The sequence below is a fragment of the Phocoena sinus genome, chromosome 7 (genome assembly GCF_008692025.1).
Source record: "Phocoena sinus isolate mPhoSin1 chromosome 7, mPhoSin1.pri, whole genome shotgun sequence".
Classification (NCBI taxonomy): Eukaryota; Metazoa; Chordata; class Mammalia; order Artiodactyla; family Phocoenidae; genus Phocoena; species Phocoena sinus.
Genome location: NC_045769.1, coordinates 74998919 through 75019805, shown reverse-complemented (window position 1 = coordinate 75019805; position 20887 = coordinate 74998919). Strand labels below are relative to the sequence as shown.

The 20887-nt window shown below is 37.9% G+C and overlaps 1 protein-coding gene across 4 annotated transcripts in view; it reads right to left on the bottom strand.

Annotated features, from left to right (window-relative positions):
• The window catches only part of CYTIP (cytohesin 1 interacting protein), a 77137-nt gene that overhangs the window by 19826 nt on the left and 36424 nt on the right, over positions 1–20887 (bottom strand). For 2 of the 4 annotated variants that reach the window (XM_032636761.1, XM_032636760.1), the window contains exons 2-3: positions 909–958; positions 640–694 (exon numbers count right to left, since the gene is read on the bottom strand). Coding sequence is in view for 3 of the 4 variants with exons in the window: in XM_032636760.1 (XP_032492651.1) it covers positions 640–694; positions 909–958 (105 nt within the window). In the remaining variant the exon portion in view is untranslated. Of the gene's footprint in view, positions 1–639; positions 695–908; positions 959–8086; positions 8355–20887 lie in introns of those variants that run through there. The other 2 variants (XM_032636758.1, XM_032636759.1) reach the window with 2 other exon arrangements.

The window sequence follows — 20887 nt, the reverse complement described above, 5'->3', positions numbered from 1 at the left end:
GACACAGGGAGAGGGAGGGGTAAGTTGGGATGAAGTGAGAGAGTGGCATGGACATGTATACACTACCAAATGTAAAATAGATAGCTAGTGTGAAGCAGCCGCATAGCACAGGGAGATCAGCTCGGTGCTTTGTGACCACCTAGAGGGGTGGGATAGGGAGGGTGGGAGGGAGACGCAACAGGGAGGGGATATGGGGTTATATGTATACATATAGCTGATTCACTTTGTTATACAGCAGAAACTAACACAACATTGTAAAGCAATTATACTCCAATAAAGATGTTAAAAAAAAAACACATCACTAATGCAAATATATAAAATGCACATTATAAAGAGTACATCACTCTCTTATTTATGAGCTGGCTGATATCAAGAATTTCTGATCAGTCCCAAACCTACCAGAAGACTAAAGCGCTACAAACAAGAAGCAGACTATGTCTCAGGGTGGGTTTTTTTATCCGCTGAATGTTTTCTTTCCTAGATGGTACCCAACACACTGAAAAACTACCAAAAACATTGAAAGCAAGTCACAGCCTCCATCATTCCCTAAGCCCAACTTCATTCTTTCTCTGCAAATATCATGACATAACCAGTGCCACTTTCTTCACTAAGAGTCTGGAAAATCTGAAAACTGCCCACCTGAATTTCAAACCCAAATTTTCCTTTATCTTGTTTTTCCACGGTAACAAGCTTTCTGTAAAACAAAAAACAAAAAAATTAGGCATGAAGATCAAAGTATAACATTTGGCACACACCTATCATTAAAAATAACTGTCAGTAAAAAATAGCTGATGTTCATGTAAACTGTAGTATATAAGACTCTATGTGTGTGTGTGGTATCATCAGCCTGGAAAGCTGTGCTCCTAAATATCTTGCTGAGAAACCAAAAAATAAATTAATTTCTTTACCTTTGAGACCAGAAAAAGTCACCTGAAGAACTTGATCTCGTCAGAGCAAGCTGAAAAACACAAGCACACAGTTATTGAAAGGTCCTTAAGACACATCTGCAAAACGTTCTATATCACAAAGGACTTTGCTCTTTATCACCTTCTTTGGCCCAGCTCCTGGGAAATTGTTACGGAAAGGCTGTAATTTCCATTCTCTGGCGATAGCAAAGGAGAGCTGGAAAAGGGACCGTTCAGGCAGTCCGCTTGAAAGATTAAATGAGGCTTCCATAATAATACCCCATGGCAAAAGAGTTAATGTAATGTGGCAAAGCTCCAAAGCTTCCAAAAAGAACTTCACATCTAATCTGTATTTAAAATAGCCTCTGAAAGGTTAACCGCAGCAATTTATAATCACACTGAAATCCAAAGAAAAATAACACCCATGGAATGGCATATAAAACCCAAATAGTTGGGCTTCCCTGGTGGCGCAGTGGTTGAGAGTCCGCCTGCCGATGCAGAGGACATGGGTTCATGCCCCGGTCCGGGAAGATCCCACATGCCGCAGAGCGGCTGGGCCCGTGAGCCTGCGCGTCCGGAGCCTGTGCTCCGCAACCGGAGAGGCCACAGCAGTGAGAGGCCCGCATCCCGCCAAAAAAAAAAAAAAAAAAAAAAAAAAAAAAACCCAAATAGTTGATAGTTTGGGGAGATGCTGATGAAATGACTGTGTTTATTGTAATAGTTCAATATGTTACTGTTTTTAGCAGGACAAAATCATCTCCAAAGAACTAACTAATACCCAGAAGCACAATTCAGGTGAAATCAGAGACTCAAAACCTCAATTCTTTTTATGATTTATTTTTGCAATAGTTTTAAAAGAGTACAGTGAGATTTCCAGCCAAGAAAGGAAAGGAACCTCAGAATGATGTAAATGGTATAAATAACATCACCTTTACTCCTCTGCATGTTTTGGGAAAAGATCATATAAACATAAGCTTCCAGGATACAGTCTACCGTTATAAACAAAGTAAAAGTTAACAAAAAGTGGCATCTTGTTTTTAAGGTAATTATACTGAGTTTTTGTGTTTCTTGTTTTGTTTATTTGTTTAGGAATTAACAAATGTTAATTAGCTCTTTCTCAAGTGTTGGTCCAGGGCTCCAAAACATAAGCTCATTCTACTAGTTAACCCATGGTGTTTATTTAACTGGCAACCTATTATGCTTCTCATATGTCAAGGACTACAGAAAATATCAGGAGATCAATGCAGGAGTCCAAACAAATAAAAGTAAAATAGAGGATGAAAGCCAGGAGAAAAACACGTAGAAGAAATGAATGCACAAATTAAATCTTCATTAAGGCATTTGTTAGTGGAGAAGTTTACATCACTATAAGGAATTTGAATTACCAAGTACAAAATGTCAGCATTCTCACAAATTTTCTGGAATGGCTCAGTGTTCAGAATTTGGCCACTGGTCAGTAATGTTAACGTAATGAAGACCTACGAAGACCTCTTCCTAACAATTTGATGTAAATTAATTATATTTTCCTCTCTTGTCAGTTTTGGACTTCAAATCATTTATATCATTGTGAAGACTGCAATAGGAAGGCTCAGAACCAAAAAAAGAAAAAAGTTCTCTATATTTGCTAAAAAAATATCTATTTTCAATTTATAAGGACTAACTGTGGAAGACCTATAACAGTTTGTATGGTTTGTTTCAGCCTGATTTCGTCCTGATAAGTACCATTAACAAGGGTGGGGACCATTCAGTTATGCAGTAGGCTGCCTTCTTGAGGAAGATAGCAGTAAATTCGATATGCCCAAGCATTCTCAACCTCTGTGTTATACTGTACACACATTTTCTTAATCTACTTTCATTATTTCCATTTGCTTGGCTTTGATCCTTATTTCAGATTGTAAAGTACTTAGGTAGGTCATACCTAATTGTGCTATCTGTAAATCATAACTAGGGTTTATATTTAAAATCATTACTCTTGCTGTCAATATTCATCAGATAATGCACATATTCATTCATGTGGAGGCATAGATGTGTATTTATGTGAAGGGCAGACTGGATTAAATACCTCACTTCTGTTCATAATTCCCCGTATCCTTTGGGCCTCTTGGGGAATGTATTTGTTTTACTTTCTACCCCAGTGCCCATCACAGGGCCTGGAGTCGAGTGGAACCATAAAAACAGCTAAACAGACAAACAGAAGTAAACTACTAGACTACAATACGAGCAGGTAAGAGGTGGTGGGAGATCCAAAGTAAGAGAGCCTTCAACTCTGTCCTTCATTAAATTAAATATCCATAGGAAAAGCTCAAGGGTAGACATTTAAAAATATAAAGTAAAATTTAAAATGAAAGAAAACAAACAATGATAAAAAAACAAACACCGGAATCACAAAACAGCAAGAACCATAAAAAAAGGACTAATAGAAAACAAAGTAAGTCAGTAATGCCTTAATACACAACTGCTAAATGAATGAATGGTGGCAAAAATTAATGAGTCCTTACAATTTTGAGCCTTCCTTCACCAATTTTAAATACCCTTTTGCTAAGCAAATAATCATAGCATTGATGGGAACTTCAAGATTTCATCTCTTCCACCATTTAACCTGCCTTCTAAATCAAAAATTATTCTAGATAGATTCAAATATAAAATTGTTTAAGTCCACATGACAAATCCCAGACTTCTATAGAGAAGGAAATTTCCCCACCTCTCTCGGTCTAACCTTTCTATCTAGCTAATCGACTAGATTAAGATGGAAATATCTGTCTAGCACAAGGTGAGAGGCAGAGCAGATACTCAATTCTTGTGGACTGACTGATCCAGGTCATCAGTGACACAAAGGAAAAACTCAGACTAAATCAAATTATGAATTAGTTTCCACTCTGGATCAGCAATGAGCCTGTCATAGGCACCTAACGTTTAAATAAAAAAACAATTTAAATAAATTAAGCACCATCAAATTCTCTGACACGTTCCACATCTTGCCACAATGCTTACTTAGTTTTGATCTGGGCTGTCAGACTCAGGCGATGTGGAAAGGAATGTTCTCAGGGTTCAACCAACTACCTGCCTAAGTGACAAGAAGTACGTCTGAGGTCTTAGCAAAGGTCTTACACTTTAGAAAAAGTTTTCCCTGCAGCCCTGGAGTGAGCAGCCCTCTTCTAGAATCTGACCAGTGGAGTCTCTGCTCCCTTGACTGCCCTCGCAGCCTGAGCTTTTTCTTAGGGCTGTGGGGATGACAGCAAAATTCATGAATGAGGAACTGGTGTGCAATGAACAGCATATGCTGGCAACAGCTGTCTTTTATTACACATTATCTAATATGAGAAATCTAGGTTTAGCAGTTTGGCAGGGCTGCAAACTACACACTCAATTACATCTGCTGAGTAGACAGCTCTTTAACCCCTTGCGAGCTTCTAAAATAAAGATGCCTGGGGTAGGGCTGAGGATCCGTCTCTTCTGTTTTTAGTCAGATGACTTAAAAGATTAGACATCAATGTTAAAAATGTAATTTTTGCTGCTATGCAATGATTCACAATGTCCCTTTAGTGCGAAACCAAGACCAAATACTTCAGCTGTCAGTTTGCAAAAACTAGGAATAATCTGCCCCAGAGCCAGCCAGACAGCCCTGCAGAGGAGCTTGGAGTTCCAAACTGTAGCCACTTCTGCTGCTAAGTAACAGCCTGTTACTTCCTGTCCCCTCTGTGTACTCGTTTCCTGAAACTGTTGTGGGTCGGGGAGGGGAGGATACCTATTCACAGATGAGGTATTTTTGGTTTTGTTGTTTGTTTCAAAAGTCCCAAAATTATGTGCTCTGCTCCCTTTCCAGTCCCCAGCCTCATTCTTCCCAATTCTTCCATGAACACAGGTTTTTTTTTTTTTTTTTTTTTCTTTTTAAGTCAGGAGCTTTAGGATAGCAGGGCTCCACAGAAATATTCTAAGATTAGCAAAATAATAGAGCTGAACTCAAGTTTTTAACTTTAAGGGCCCTTTAGGAACCCCAAAAGAATGTTGTGGCTTCTCAGGAAAGTCTCATTGTGGGCCCATGAACCTCTTTTTCAAGAAAAAATTTTTGGATATTGTCTCTAAGCATACCACAGTATGGATTAGAGAATACTTTTCAAATTCTTTTGTAGTGAAATTAACAGTTTTCTACTAAACGTATACATTAAATGATCAAAATATCTTGCAGTCAGGAACACTTGGGAGTTTTGGTAATGGATGGGTGTGTAGCCAGAAATAACGTAAAAGCTCCTGAAGGGCCGAACCCATCCCAGAAATACATGCATTACCGGGTTTACCACATTATTCTGTACCTGAACTTACAAGTGAAATAACCCTTCCAGAAGTTGTCTATTTAGTAATAATTTGATAACCAAAAGAAAACCAGGTAAAGAGAGTCTGTCTATGGTCCCACTAATGCACATTCAGCCTTCTCCTCTGTTTGTCAGGTTTTCACTATAGCATTCAGTGAAAACTACTCTCCAACGACAACCTACTACCCTTGGGAGAGTGGGTGTAAGGTCCAGTGGTACTCCTTTAGCATTGCCACATTCATCAAGATGACGTTACTTCATCCTGTCTCCTTCCTACAGCGTTTTCTATTGTAGAGATTGTTTTTTTTTCTAAAACCATGTTCAGAAGTAGGAGCCATACTGGGAGTGTGTCACCTCCTACAAATAAAGGTATTGAGATCATATAAACACACAGAAATCTGTTTTTAAATAATGTTGAGTATAAACACCCTGGCTAACCAGATAGACCTTTGCAGAAAGCAAAGCCAATGATAACAAGAAGTATGAATTGTTGACATCAGCCCTGAAAGGGTTGAAAATAACAGTGGGCAGAGAAACACCTGCTTGTGGGATTGCCTCAAAGGGATCTTGTTGCCTGCAGTTCGGTCAGTGCCAAATAGGTGATTATTCTCTAAAAAACCAGTTAAGGGAAATGAACATCCATTTGGAAAATTCTGAACTGTTGGGATAAACTTGCATCAAGACTCACTGATGATAATTGTATAGAATCAGAAGTATCGTATACAAGATGTTTTGTTTTGCCTTTTTTTTTTTCTTAAGTAAATCTCACAACAGTAAGAAAAAACTGTTTGAATAGGAAAAGTCTTACCATGGGAAAGAATATGAGAAAAGGGAAAAGAGAAGAACTAAAAAAGATGAGAACATATGAATAAAATAACTGGTGTGGAAATGTGTGTGTATGTGTAGATATTATACAGATTATACACACACACACACACACACACACACACACTCAGGTACATATGCCTACATCCCTCTCATTATCTTCTGCCAATAGCCTTCTACTGATTCCTCTTTTTAGTTCATGCTACCTTCACTCAGGCTTAAAACCAGATGTGTCTCCTCCTTCTTCACTGCCTTCACAGCCAAGCCTCTGAGCCTCTTCTCCATTCCTTCGAATCTTCTTTCTCCAACTACAAAAGTTGCTCCCTCACTGCTAGTCTCTACCCACTTACCGACAAGCATGTTGGCCGACTAAGGTTCCTAAAACCTTCTACTCAATCATGCTCAGTTGTTTCCCTGTGCTGGTCAAATGACTACTTCCTCAGGGAAAGTGTCCAAGTGTTGTGTAAAGCAGCCCAGCTCTGAGGTCTCCCCTCCACTCCCACACAGACTCTCATCAGGTCCACCTAACACAATAATGTGTTGTTACTTAAACTGCCCTAAGAGCCCCAAGATCTGTGCTGCGGCATTTAAATTATTCCTTTTCTCTGGAATACCCTTCAATATCTGGAATATCTATCCTTCAAGGTTGTATTCAAAGACATGTACTTGGATTGGAGCAGGTATATTATTTTACGTTGTATAATGCCTATTGGTTCTGCCTACTCAATTGTAAACCCTGTAAGACCAGGAAAAAGTGCCCTTCTCATCTTTGTACACCCTACACTGCTGTACACATGAAAAGTGAATAGAGATTTTGGTACTTCCCACAGTTGCTTTAGTTTCAGACAGTAAATTGATAAGAATATTCATTATTATGTTAAACAATGTCATAAAGGCACTTTTGGATTGAAAAGGGTCAATCATCCAAACCATGACAATTATTCCCTTATCTTCATTGTGAAAAATACCAAGGAATCAGCTATGTACATCACTGGAAAAAGATCACGACTCTCCCACTATGCTGTAACTCTCTAATCCTGAAATTAGAAGGCTTAAGAGTAACGTATGATGTGCATACAAGATTTAAGGGCAAAAATTCATGCTTTAAGGCAATTCTTAATATTTTCTGTATTCAGATATGTACGTGGGGCATTATAGCAAGTTATTTAACCAAAATCTGAAGAGGTGTTTTGGTTTAAATTTTTTTTTACTAGCTGGAAATTGAAAAATGAAAAAAAACCGCACAATAAATCCAGTTGTACATGGATTTTTTCCAAATGAGTTTTCCTCTCTAGGGAAATACTTTTCAATAAAAATTAAAATAGTAGCATAATTATTGAGCACATACTACATGTCAGTCACTCTGTTAAGCACTGTACATTTCCTCACTTAAGCCACAGAAGAGCCTCACTGGATGGTTCTATTATTATCTTCATTTTAGAAAAAACAAAACTGAATCTTAGAGAAGAAAGTGACTCTACTCAAGATTCCACAGCTAGTAAGTGGTGGATCTTGCACTCATTTATCCCATTAAGAGTCTTAATTCCCAATAGTGTGAGGTATGTGCCAGTGCCCCAGAACTGAAGATAATTTAGTCAATAAAATTTGCCCTAAAAAAAGTATTCTCATTGGATTATGAACTGAAATGACTATCAACGACTGGGAGAGAGGCTGGGAGGGAAGGAATCAATGGGAGACACTGGAAAAGGGAAAAAGGAACAATAACTCTCAAGCTGGTTGTGTCTACATACACCTTCAAGTTGATGCGCTCAATGATTTTTATTTTACCTGAACACCTCTTCCAGTGAGAAAAACAATCTTCTTTTAACTTTTGCCCTAAAAATGTTGTCTTATAGTCTTAAATCTTCAAGATTTAAGGATTAGTGCAGGAGCTCTCTGGGATCCTCACCTCCTTCCTCACCCATACTCTGAGCCACTAATTCCAAAACAGGTAAAATAACATTTTTAATATGCAGTCAGACAAACATATCACTCTGCTCTCAAGAGAACATGAACACTCTAAAAGGTACAAAATAGCAATCATACCTGCTTTCTTCCCCGAGGCAAAGTAGCCACAGTATCTGCCAGCATTTGAAGCCTTCTATTATCATCCATGGGAAAGCTGCCTGTGAGTGTGGGGTAAGAGCTATACGCTGGACCAGCGCAGTACTCCACGAAATTGCCATTGCTGCTCTGTTGCATGGGCCTTTGTAAAGACATGGTGAATAAAGATTACTCCAGCTAGCACATGGTTGAGTGGCCTTGCAGGCTGGGGGAAGCTAAAAGCGTAACCCTCTGACAAGTAATCAAAAGTAGCAAAGCAGAGAGAGCCCATGTGACTCCTGTGGTTTGAGGTACTTGTTACACAAAACTTATCTTGCAGTTCACTCCCATTTCTCAGTGCTCTTTTCTTTAAGCCCCTGAGAAAACCTAAAGCTAGTTTATACCATTAAAATAAGTCGACTTATTTTTTTTTCTCCTTCAAACAGCCAGAACTCTTATGCTTTCATGTTCTATGGCAAGTTGTGTTCAAAACACCATCTGCCTTTTTTTTTTTCAAAGGAAAAAGAAAAACTTCCCCAAATTCTGCCATTTGTTTGCCATCCACTAGGCTACTTAATATGGTCAGTGCAATGTAAAAGTCAGGAGGTGCGGACATTGAGTTCTTGTGAATATAAGCAAGACTTACAGGATCCAGTCATAACATCCTCTCACGAAGTCCTTGGAATGTACTTTCCCCAAAGTACATCTTAGCTCATTAATGGTCATCAAAAAGACATTATATCTGCCACGTGGTCTGTGACCATTCAGCATTCTTCTGATTGCCCTTCCACTACTTTGTCCTCACTAAAATTATCCATTATCTTTACAAAGAACAATGGGAGGGGAAGACCAGCCCATTTACAGCACAAAGTTGCCCATATCTTAGACTGGAATTTGTCACAGCATCAGCAAGTGGTCCCAGGGGAGGAATGAGGAGGCCATGAAAGTAATAGGCAGACCAAGGTGGCACAAGAATGTTGCCAGTTGGTCCCTGCTTATGCATATGGGCCAAGGGTACCATCATGAATTACTCAAGATCACAGATGCTTTTATTGGCTGGGGGGTGGGGGGACTGGGGACATGCAGTTTTAAGAGACTTGATTTTAGAGAAGGAGCAGTGTATATAAGTAGAAGGAAGATTCAAGACAAAAATAAAAATGAGAAGTTTTGCATAGTATAAAAAGTCAATTGTCATTTTCAAAATCATTTGGAAGGTCAATAGTAGAATTTTAGAGACAGAAAGTCTTTGAACTAAAATGGAAGTCAATGTGAATTCAGCTCAAGCAGAACCTGCCAAATGTAAATTGTAAAATCTTCTGAGTTAACAGTGCTTCAAGAGATGGAGCCACCTGAAAAAATTTTAAAACCCTATCACAGCATGACTCATTACCATTGGAATTGGATAATGACATGAACAAAATGATGTCTCCAAAGACATAAAAAGATCTAAATCAGGGATTACAAACACATATGCCATCTGGGTTCAGGTAGGTAAAATAATATAACATATATGTGTAAAACAAAAGGGAGTGGTAGAGACTTTGGCAACTAAAAATATGGTCAATTATAAAGACATTTATGTAATGTGTGTGTGTGTGTGTGTGTGTGTGTGTGTGTGTGTGTGTGAGAGAGAGACAGAGAGACAGGGAGAGAAAGAGAGAGAGACAGAGAGAGAGAGATTGATTTTAAAAACATCTCCAGGCTGCTATAAGGTACATGACTTAAATCAACACTGTTACTTGAGGACAGCAGTCTACCTGTCCTCTGGGAATTTTATAAAATTAGGGAAATATTTTAATATTTCAAAATACCAAATGGAAATTACATATTTGCCTGATATAAGGCCACTAGGCCAACCAACAACCAAGTTTCACAGATGGATGCTAAAATTGTATCAATTTAGTTGTGTGATACTAATCTTAAGCTAATATAAATTATAGAAATCTATTATTAAATTAAGAAATTGGAAAATAAATTATCTTTTTACTTAATTTATGAAATGTGTTTAACAAGTAGAATATTTCAAATCATGAGATCCATGGCTGTAAAGTTGGAGTCAAAGGCAAGTTTGACATTCAGCCAGTACATACTGGTATGGTCACACTTGTTAATTACATATTTATGACTTGGTCTATTTTGATTGGTCAGTTCCCTGTTCTGATTGTCAGGACCTGTGTCATACTAGTTATTAAATATTTTTAATAACAACCCTGATCAAAAGTATCCTTTGTGACAAAATGTGGGGAAAAACTAATCTTTCCATACAAATGTGACTTCAACCCTCAAACCTTGATTTACAAAGGTGTTCTACTATTTACAACTTCTCTTTTCTATAGAATTTACCTTAAGACAAATATAATAGCCTGAAGCTGTCTTCCCCTTCATCATCCCCTTTATTTTATAATAAAATGAAAGCAGATCAAGCTATCTACCTGCTCAAAAGATTTCACGAGTCCCTCATTGTCCATAAAATAAAATTAAAATTAAATTAAAGAATTTCAAGTTCTTACCTAACTTCATCTCTGAAATGTCATATCACTCTTTTTAGAGACATCAATGGTTTAATGGATGGGGGATCTTACACATCTGAAGCAAGGTCCTGGAGCAATACCCCACTGTGTGCTGCAGACGGAGGGCAGGACATGGTATCTGCCTTCGCTCTCATATCACTTTTTTCAGATCATTCTTTTAAGACTTAATATTTCATTGTTAGACTACAGTTAATTGTACACAAGTCTGTTTCTACACTGTCTAATTTCCTCTAATTACCTTGAGCACAAGGCCCATCTCTTATCTTTAAATTTACACTAATGTCCTATATCTATAGGTGTTCAGTAAATGTTTGTTAAGAAAAAGAAAAGGGTAGAGCAGTAGATATTTAACAAAATGAATTCAACAATATTGTTCTAAAACATCAAAGAAGAAAAACTAAACTGGCAGAAAATTTTTGTGCTATTAACCCATATTCCAAAGTGCTATAGTCTTCTATAAGAGTGATCTGAAAGATGTGGACAGAACCTTTTACAGTAGTCAAAGTAGTCAAAAAATCATGAGATTAGACCCAGGTTACTTTATCAGTGCTATACCAAATTTTCAAGATAAATACAAATCTTATATTAATAGTCCCAGAGCATAAAACAAGATGCATTCTCTAAAGCTAATTAATCTGATCCTAAACTATATATAGAGGGAAAAAAGGAAGGAAGGAAGGAAGGAAGGAAAGGAGGGAGGAAATTAAGCTAATTAAGCTAATCTCACTTATTAATTCTGATACAATTAAAATATGAAATTAAGTCCAATAGTGTATTAAAAATAATACCTCTCAACGAAGTAGGATGTACCCCAGGAATACAAGGATACTTCAACTTTAGGATATAAAATACTAACAGACGTCACTAAATCTGTGGATGAAAGAAGAAATTCAATGCAATAGACACCGACAGTATAGTGATTCATCTTTGCTTTGAAAAATCCTAAATAAATGAGGAATAGAAGGAAAACTTTCTTAGCATAATGAAAGGTATCTACCAGAAACACCCACAAAATATCATCTTCAATGTTGAAATGTGTTTCCATTACAGTGAGAAGGAAAGCAGAGATGACAATAGCCCTCACCACTGATCACTGTTGTAGTTCATATCACAGATAGGAGGTATAGAATTTGTAAAGAAAGAGACTAAACTATAAGGTTTGTTGGTGCTGTGGTTGCATAACTAGAATATCCAAGACAATCCACTGAAGAACAGACTTAATAAGATAGTTTTCCTAGATGTAAGATTCTAAGGGTAACATATAAAAAGAAAGAAATTTCTCATACAGCAGCAGTGGATGATATGAACTGGTAATATCAGAGGAAAGAAATACTATCAAAACAGCCCAAAATTCATAAAACAGGGATGAACTTAGCAAGCATTTTTAAGATTTTATGAAGAACGTTCCAGAGTAAGGGAAAAAAATACCATGTTCCCATATGAGAAGAGTCCTTCTTGTAAAGATGTCTATTATCCCCAAATTTTCTAAAATATTCAATGTACTGAATTCAAAATCACACAGGTTTTGTTTGTTTGCTTGTTTATAAAAGTTGACATACATTCTTACACTCATCCAAAAGAGAAAGTGCACAAGACGAGCTAAGAAAAATTTGAAAATAATAATGGTAGGGGATAGAGGTAAGGATGAGCATTGAGAAAATCACCCTACTTGGGTATCAGAAAATATTACAAGAGTTAGGACTGTATGGTCAAATAGAATAGGTCAATGAAAAGAATAATGACAAATCAAATATTGTCAATGAATAGAGAATCCCAAAACATATCCATGAATATTCAGAAATTTACTATATCATTAACTTATTTTAATTCATTAGGAAAAGAATAACCCCTTCAATAAATGGGTTGGTACCCGTGTGGAAACAATTAAGTTATAGTCTTTTATTACATTATAGTAATAAATTCCAGGTGGCTTAAGGAGTTAAGTATAAAAATAATTTTAAATATTTAAAATAATAGCAAAAAAATAAAGTATTTTAGTAAGATTAGATTGGGAATGGTTTTCCTAACAATACAGAGAAGTCCAGAGAGCATTAGTAACATAAATAACTTCCATTCAAAGAAAAACAACTTCTGTTCAATGGAAGCTATAATACACATAGGTTAAAGCTAAATGACAACAAGAAATTATTTGTGATACATAATTGATTAAAGGCCATAATACATAAGGAATACTTTATTCTTTGAAGAAAAGTAGTTTTAGATGATTAAAGGCTCTGAACAGATAATTTACAGAGAAAGCTCAAATCATCAATATACTTATTAAAGGATGTTCAAACTTACTAGTAATCAGGAAAGTAAAACTTGAAACAACAGTTAGATACTAACTGTTGCCTACCAAAAAATGAACCAAAAATAAAAATTGGCAATATCCAGTATTGGTCAAGTTACAAGTAAATGGGCTTTTAGCACTTTGTAGGAATATAAATCAATAAAACTTTATTAGTGGGGTAATTTGACAGTATTGAAATTTTAAAATGCACTCCAGGAATTCTACTTTTAAGAATTTATCCGACAGAAGTACCCTTACATGTGCAGAAAACAAGTATGTTTCTTGTGACGTTTGAAATTTTGAAAAATTGAAGTTTTAAATGTATATCAGTTGAGAAGTAGCTACATAACTTACGATAATTTAATTCAATGGAATGCTCGGCACCCACTGGAAAGTATAAAATAAACAATTACGTGCATAAATATTTTTAAGACAGATAAAGTAGGGGAAAAGATAGAACAATGTGCCCGATATGTTTCCATTTATTCTTTTTTCTTAAAGAAAGAGCATGTATCTATATGTACAGTGACACATACAGACATAAAAAAGACTACATAATATGGATGGTTCCCCACATAAGATGGTCTGACTTAGGATTTTTCAAATTTACCTTGGTGTGAAAGTGGCATTCAGTAGAAACCATACTTTGAATTATGAATCTTGATCTTTTATCAGGCTAGCAACATGGGGCAAGATACGCATGATGCTGGGCAGGGCAGCAAGCCGTCGCTCCCAGTCAACCACCTGATCACGAGGGTAAACAAACGATAGACTTTACAACCATTCTGTTTTTCAGTACAGTATTCAATATATTACATGAGATATTCAGCATTTTATTATAAAACAGACTTAGTGTTAAGTGATTTTGTCCAACTATGTAGCCTAATGTAACTGTTCTGAGCTCATTTAAGGTAGGCTGGGCTCAGCTATGATGCCCGGTAGGCTAGATGTATCAAATGCATTTTCAACTTACAATATTTTCAGTCTATCTGGATGTAAACCCATTGTAAGTCGAGGAAGATCTGTATATACTAATCTGTTAACAGTGGTTACCTCTGGAGAACGAGTTGAGGGAGAAAGTGGGAAGGTTTGTGAAGGAAGACTTCCAAATTTTGTTCTATTATATATATGGTTTGAACCTTTTTTTAATAAGTATGCATTCTTATATTAGTTGGTCAACTTTTAAAATATTAATAACTCACAGAGAATTTTTAAAAGCCAATCACATTTTGCTGAGAATACCTTATGATTTTCTAGGTCCTCATACCGTTTATGCTTACTGATAAGAATTACTGGTCTATCTACTGAATGTTTGCCATTTGTTTATAGGCTAAAATTTTATTTTGCTTAATGGGATTTTTTAGGTAATTCTTTCATATTTCTTTATCATGTTCTTCCAACCAAGCAAAATTCCTCCTCAGAAAGGACTGCTGAAGTCTCCACGAAATAGTACAGTAAAGGAGAGTAGTGCAATCACGCCGCTAATTCTTATGGAAGCAAAGGGCATTAGTTTGTCCTGTTGAAATCTACGGTTTTCAAATGGCAGTTATCAACTGCCTAAGAGTTCTCATTAGTCATTATTACCTCCACCTTCCCCCACCGCATACACACTGTTCCATTTCAAAATCGAAATCTTTCATCAAAATTCAAGGTAAACAGGTGACAGTGTTCCTTCCTCTTCCTTTAACTAACACCCTGTGTCACACTCAGGGTTCAGCTTTTACATAACTTGCTCAATGCGGGTGGGCACAGCCACCCCACAGAACTGAGAAGGGCTTTAGTGCTTTAGAAAGTAGCTTCTTAGAAAGCAAGAAACCTGTTTGGGACTGGAATTTTGTGTAATACTTGGAACAACAAAATACTTACTTGAGATGTAGGTAAATTCCCCCTGGCCTTTGAATAAAATCCAAACTTTTTAGCCGGTCATTTAAGGTCATGTTTGTTCTAGTAGATCCTATGGCGTCATATCAGACCACATCCTGGTCACACTGGCCTTCCTTCTAACCCTCCAACAGAAGCAGTTTCTCCTCAGGGCTTTCGTACTGACTCTTCCTTCTTCCCGGATCACTGCTCTCCCCACCAGTCTTCATTTGTCTTGTTTTCTCTCTCTCTTTCTGTCTCTCTCTTCAAATCTCAGCTCAAATGCTATCTACTAGAGAGGCCCCAAATATTCTTAACTGAATGGATAAAGGTGTTAAACAGGCTGCATCCAAACGGAACAGCTCCAAAGAGAGCTTTCACCTTGGAGTTCTCTAAGTAGACACACCCCTCCAATCTGCTCACCTCCCAGAGCTGCCTGGATTGGCCACCTGGTGGAGACTTGCCTTTGACAATAGCAAGAGAATCAGCAGAGAAGGGCCAGCAGGAAGCAGCTTAATGGACTGATCCTCACCTTCCCCGTCTTTGTTTTCAGAGTCTAGAAAGGTGGCAGGGGCAGGTAGTGGGAAATGTGTGTGCACCAGAAGGAAGTACAGAAGAGCAATAAGGTAACGTCTTAGAACATCAGAATCCCCTATTTTCTTTCTATCCCTGTCTAATTACAATTTCAGAAAACGATATGCAATCTCAACTTCTTTGATATTCAAATGTAACACAGGGAAGAATAGTATAGTAGTCATTTCTATGTATAATCTAACACAGAGACTAACAGTGGGCATCAGTAAATATTTTTTAACTTTACTGAGTTAAAATAATAAAGCCAAACAAATAAGCACAAGGTGGTAAGGACAGGAGATAAACCACTAACAATACATCTTCCTTTGGTAATCACAGTGCTTGTTAGAATAGAATCAACTATATATAGAACTGAAACTATATATATATTCTTGAAGTCATCAGAAGATACCAGCTGAACTTACAGAATGTTAGACTGGAAGGAACCTCAGAGCCATGTCATCTAACTCCCTTAATTTTCAGATTAAAAAAAATAATGCCTAGAAAATGTAAGTCTTGCCAAAGAGACACAGTAATTTAATGGCAGGACTATGGCTGGACTACTTGGTCTCCTTCAACTCAATTCTACAAAAATGTATTGAGACTATAGTCATTGTAACAGCTAGGCAATGTGCTAAAGAGTTTAATCCCATAAAGCAATGAGAACAGAATTATATTTCTCATGCTTTTCCAGATGAGGATACTGAGGCTAAAACACCTGCCCAACATTACACAGCTGATACCTAGCATAGCTGGGATTAGAATCCACATCATCCATTTCCAACGACAAGGTTAACCACTATGCAAAACTGCCTTCCCCAAATTGTGCTAACACTGCGTATGAGCCAGGTATGACTCCTGCCCTCATGGAGATCAGAATCTGGTAGGAAAGATAGAGAAAAAAATGTCTCAGTGTGACAGCAATTAAAACAGTGATTCGAACAACCACTATGAACTTACCAAAGAACAAAACAGTACTCCTCTACTATAGTTCGACTCATACCCCTAAGAATTTTACAATCTAGATAAAATGTTATTATCTGTATAGAATTAACCATAATAAAAAGGAAAAGTGCCAATTGTTGCTTTTTTTTTTTTTTTTTTTTTTTTTTGCGGTACACGGGCCTCACACTGTTGTGGTCTCTCCCTTGCTGAGAACAGGCTCCGGATGCGCAGGCTCAGCGGCCATGGCTCACGGGCCCAGCCGCTCTGCGGCATGTGGGATCTTCCCAGACCAGGGCACGAACCCGTGTCCCCTGCATCGGCAGGCAGACTCTCAACCACTGCGCCACCAGGGAAGCCCTATTGCTTACTATCTTATAAGTTAAATTCTATCTCCCCAAGTGATGTTGAAGTCCTAACCCTTGGTATCTGTGAGTGTGATACATTTTAGAAACAGGGTCTTTGCAGATGTCATCAGGTTAAGATGAGGTCTTAGGGTGGCCCTAATCTGATATGACTGGTGTCCTTATAAGAAGAGAAAAATGCCATGTTAAAAAGAGACACACAGGAAGAACACAACGTGATGTCAGAGGCAGAGTTTGGATCGTAGGCTTTACAGTTGTAAACTAAGGAACACCCAGTATCAACGTCCAGCACCAGAAACCGGAAGAGGCAAGGAAGTATTCTACCCAGAGTCTTAGATGGAACATGGCCCTATGACAGCCTGATTTCAGACTTCTAGCCTCTGCAACTGTGAGGGAAAAAATTCTGTTGTTTTAAGGCACTAAATTTGTGATAATTTGTCATGGTAACTAGGAAATTCATACGCTAGGAAGCACATACACTCTCTATTCTTGCTTACATTTAGAGATATTATGACAATATTAGAAGTGCAATGTGCTGTCAATCTCAAGAACAGATAGGTGATTGTTCAGCACCTCATTGGCCAGGATATTAACCCAAAACACAGTGGAAGTTCTTTGAAATAACCAGTATTGAAATTTAATATACAAATATATGACAAAGAATTGTGCTGAATTCAGAAATAGTGACACCTTCTCTTTAGCCAAGCACTGTGGACATTCTATTTCACTAATAAGCTGCAGAGTGGGGGTCAGAAAGGTTGTGAAATGAATGATTTAACCTAAGATAGTGGGACAGCTGGCCTAGTTCCCAAAAGAGAAGTCTGCGAAATTTTCCATGAAATCCTGACACTGTTTTAAGAGGCAGCAGCTAGGACAACTCCCTCCTCATCAGTGGAAAAGTACAGAAGTCTCCTGACCAAGCACCTGACTGTGTGGTCCTGACTGTGTCAGCCAGAAACTGGTCCATTTTTCTCGTTGGGCAAGGATACTATCTTCTACTTAGGAGTACTTATTTCCAGTGTTGAGCAAACCCACCAATTACAGCATGTAGACCCATTTACACCTCTGAATGTAAAGAGGGGACCGTTGATGTAAAACCAGTAAAAGGAAAAGAGGTCTGAGGAAAAAGCAGTAGCAATGATTTAAGCTCCAGAAGATCTTGCTTCCTTCTCTAGCTCCACCATCTATCAGCCCTGGGGCTTGCTTAGCCAAAGTTAGTACCAATGTAGGGTATGTTTTCCCATATACCCAATGCAGGGAGAAATGCCACATCAATCTGTGGATCAAAATAAATGACATAGGAAGTGAAAAAGATCTTTGAGAATGTAAAGTCCTATAACAATTTAAGGGTTTAAAATGTTCCCTGGAGGCTGCTAGAATTTGACACACAACCTACCCTCCTCTGGTACCGTATTTCTAAAGACCATTACACACACTGATTCTATTACACATACCAAAAGGGGGGTGGCAGAGTGTTCCAAATCCAGAGAATGCCATAACATTAGCTACAGAGTCAACTTCAGACTCCATCACATAGTTTGCAGCACCTTCCCTAACCCATGTCCAGCATTCTTTCACAGCTGTATATTCCTGTGTGTGCCCTTACAAGCACACTGCTTATGAAAGGAATAAGGCCAACTGGTTCAGCTTGAGCTCTCAGACCCCTGGGCAAGTTAATTAACTGACCTGGTCTCACTGTCCTCACCTATAAAATGGGATCAATCATTCTACATATCGCCAAATAAAGTGTAACAGGACCTAGCACATAGTAACTGCTCAATAAATGTTTCCTGTAATCATTGTTATTACTATTATTCACACTTTTCCCTGCAACTACCCTGGACTGCTGTGCTCCCTGAATACGCATGGTTCTTTCCAACTTAACCTTTGTTCATAACACACGGTTCACCTGGATTCACTTACTTCACCTCTATCTGTAGAAATCCTACCCATTCTCCCAGGCCAAGTTTAAATGCTACATCCTTCATGAAGCCTTGCCTGATATCCCCAAGCAGATATGAGCATCACCTCCCCAGAGCATCCAAAGTACATCTAAAGGACCTCTCTTATGATAAATCGCACTTTGCCCTGTGAAAATTATGTGCACCTGTCTTTCTTCTGTAATAACTTGTAAGCCCCCAGTCCTACCCCAAGACAGAGATTCTTTCTCATTCATCTTTGTATCCCTCCTGCCCTTAGAAGAGTGACTTTCTCATAAGAGCTGCTTGGTACGCATTTGATGAATACATCCATAATCTCCCCAAAGCTCTGGCAGCTGATTTATTCTCCTAGTGATTCTTTTCTTTGGGCAATGTAGGTATTTGATGAATAATATTTACTGTGTGCTTAATACCTAATGTAAATTATATTTACTGGGTAGTTTGGCTTAATTATAATGAGAATGAAATAATTTGGCAGTTTAAAATGAAAATGCAATACAGTAATAATATATATTTTAAACTTTATTTCTATTATGATAAGTTGCCATCAATTGCAGTATTCACCATTGATTTACTAACAACCTTTCAAGGAAAACTTTCACATTAAATGTGCCCATAGATGGTAAGAAGCATCTTAATCTCAGAAATGTAAAGGGTCAAGTAGAGGTGCAACAACATGAAGAAGTGCAGTCAGGGCTCTTTTCTCCCAATACATATTCCCCTCCATACCCCAAGATGTACACACATTAAACTAGACTCACCCAGTCAGTCCTGTAGAGCAGAACACAGCCTAGCATCTCATTTATCTCAGACTTCTCTTTTTCTATTGATTGGACCTCACGTTTTGTCACTTCTGCCTCTAGAATGTCTAACATCTGTCTCCTCCTTTCCATGACCACCTGCTGCTTCCAAGCTGAGGCCCTGGGTTCAGTCCTCAACACATACAATAGCAGGCAACGGGTCTCCCAATACAGAGTCTCCCAAACCTAACTATTACTATCTAATCATGTCCTACCCCATGCCTACTGAATTAAGTTTAGACTTCTTAGCCTTGCATTAAATGTTACCCACCGTCTAATTCTTACCTAATGTTCCAGTCTTAAGTTTTAATCTAAATAAATTGACTTAGAGGTGCCAAGATATAATAGCCTTCCTCCTGAGAACATACCTAGCATTGTCATACCTCTGCATCTTTTTTAAAACTATTCCCTCTTCCTAAAACTCCCTTCTATTCATTGAAATCCCCTCTGCTATTAAGAGCTGAGTTCAAATTCCACCTCCCCTGTGAAGTATTCCCTTTTGACAGCAGCCAAAATATCTCATTACCACTACTGAACTCCCATAAAATTTAGTATCTGCCCCACTCACATAACCCTTGGTACATCACCATATAACCCAGTTATTTATTTGCATGGCCATTCTCCTATTAGGACAGGAACCCCAATTTATATCTATTTGTGACCCTCGTAGATTTGAACATCTTGGTTTAGTAAAAACTGGATTAACATATGTCAAATAAGTAAGATTTTTGAAACAGGTAATTTCGTTGATTAGGTGTCACATAGCGGTTTCTGAGATGGCGCGGAGGGAGTCAGACCGAATAAAAATTACTGAAATTAAGAATTTTATTTCAAGCTATTTCGCACGCTCACACGGGACACTCAGAAGCGTGGTAGAGGAACACACCAGACATGTTTAGAATGCACTAAAAGGTGAAATAGCCATTGTCCCAACCAATTTTTGTTTTTTAGACCAGGCAGAACAAGTGCAAAGTGGAAATTATAAAACGTTAGTTTCAGAGTCAGAGAGGGGGCAAACCAGGGTGTAAGTAATCTACAAAATATCTGTATTTTGCATTAGCGGTGTCAGGAAAAATGTATCATCACCATTTTACAGGAAAGAGAGAAGCAAGGAAAAATAATGCCATTTTGCAGGAAGAGAAAAGGAAGCACTTTATGTCTTTCTCGCCTAGTGGTATGAATTCAGCAGATAAGCTCTGTAACACAGAGAATTTCAGCACCACCCTTCTCCATAAGACTGGAGAGGAATAAAAATGAAGTCTGTGTAAGAGATGCATCTGGAGAGAGACAGTAATTACTGGCCAGGACTGTTTAAAATTCTCAGTAGGACCTCAAAGAAACACACTGAACATGGCTGAGCAACGGAAGGAAAGCATAGCAACTGCTTGGAGGGAGGAACAAAGAGAGGAAAATATAACCCTGGCTTCCAGCTACAAGCTAAAAACTGAATGAAGGAAAAGCCAGATTGTATCGATCTGTCACTCCTATCCATGATGTGATATT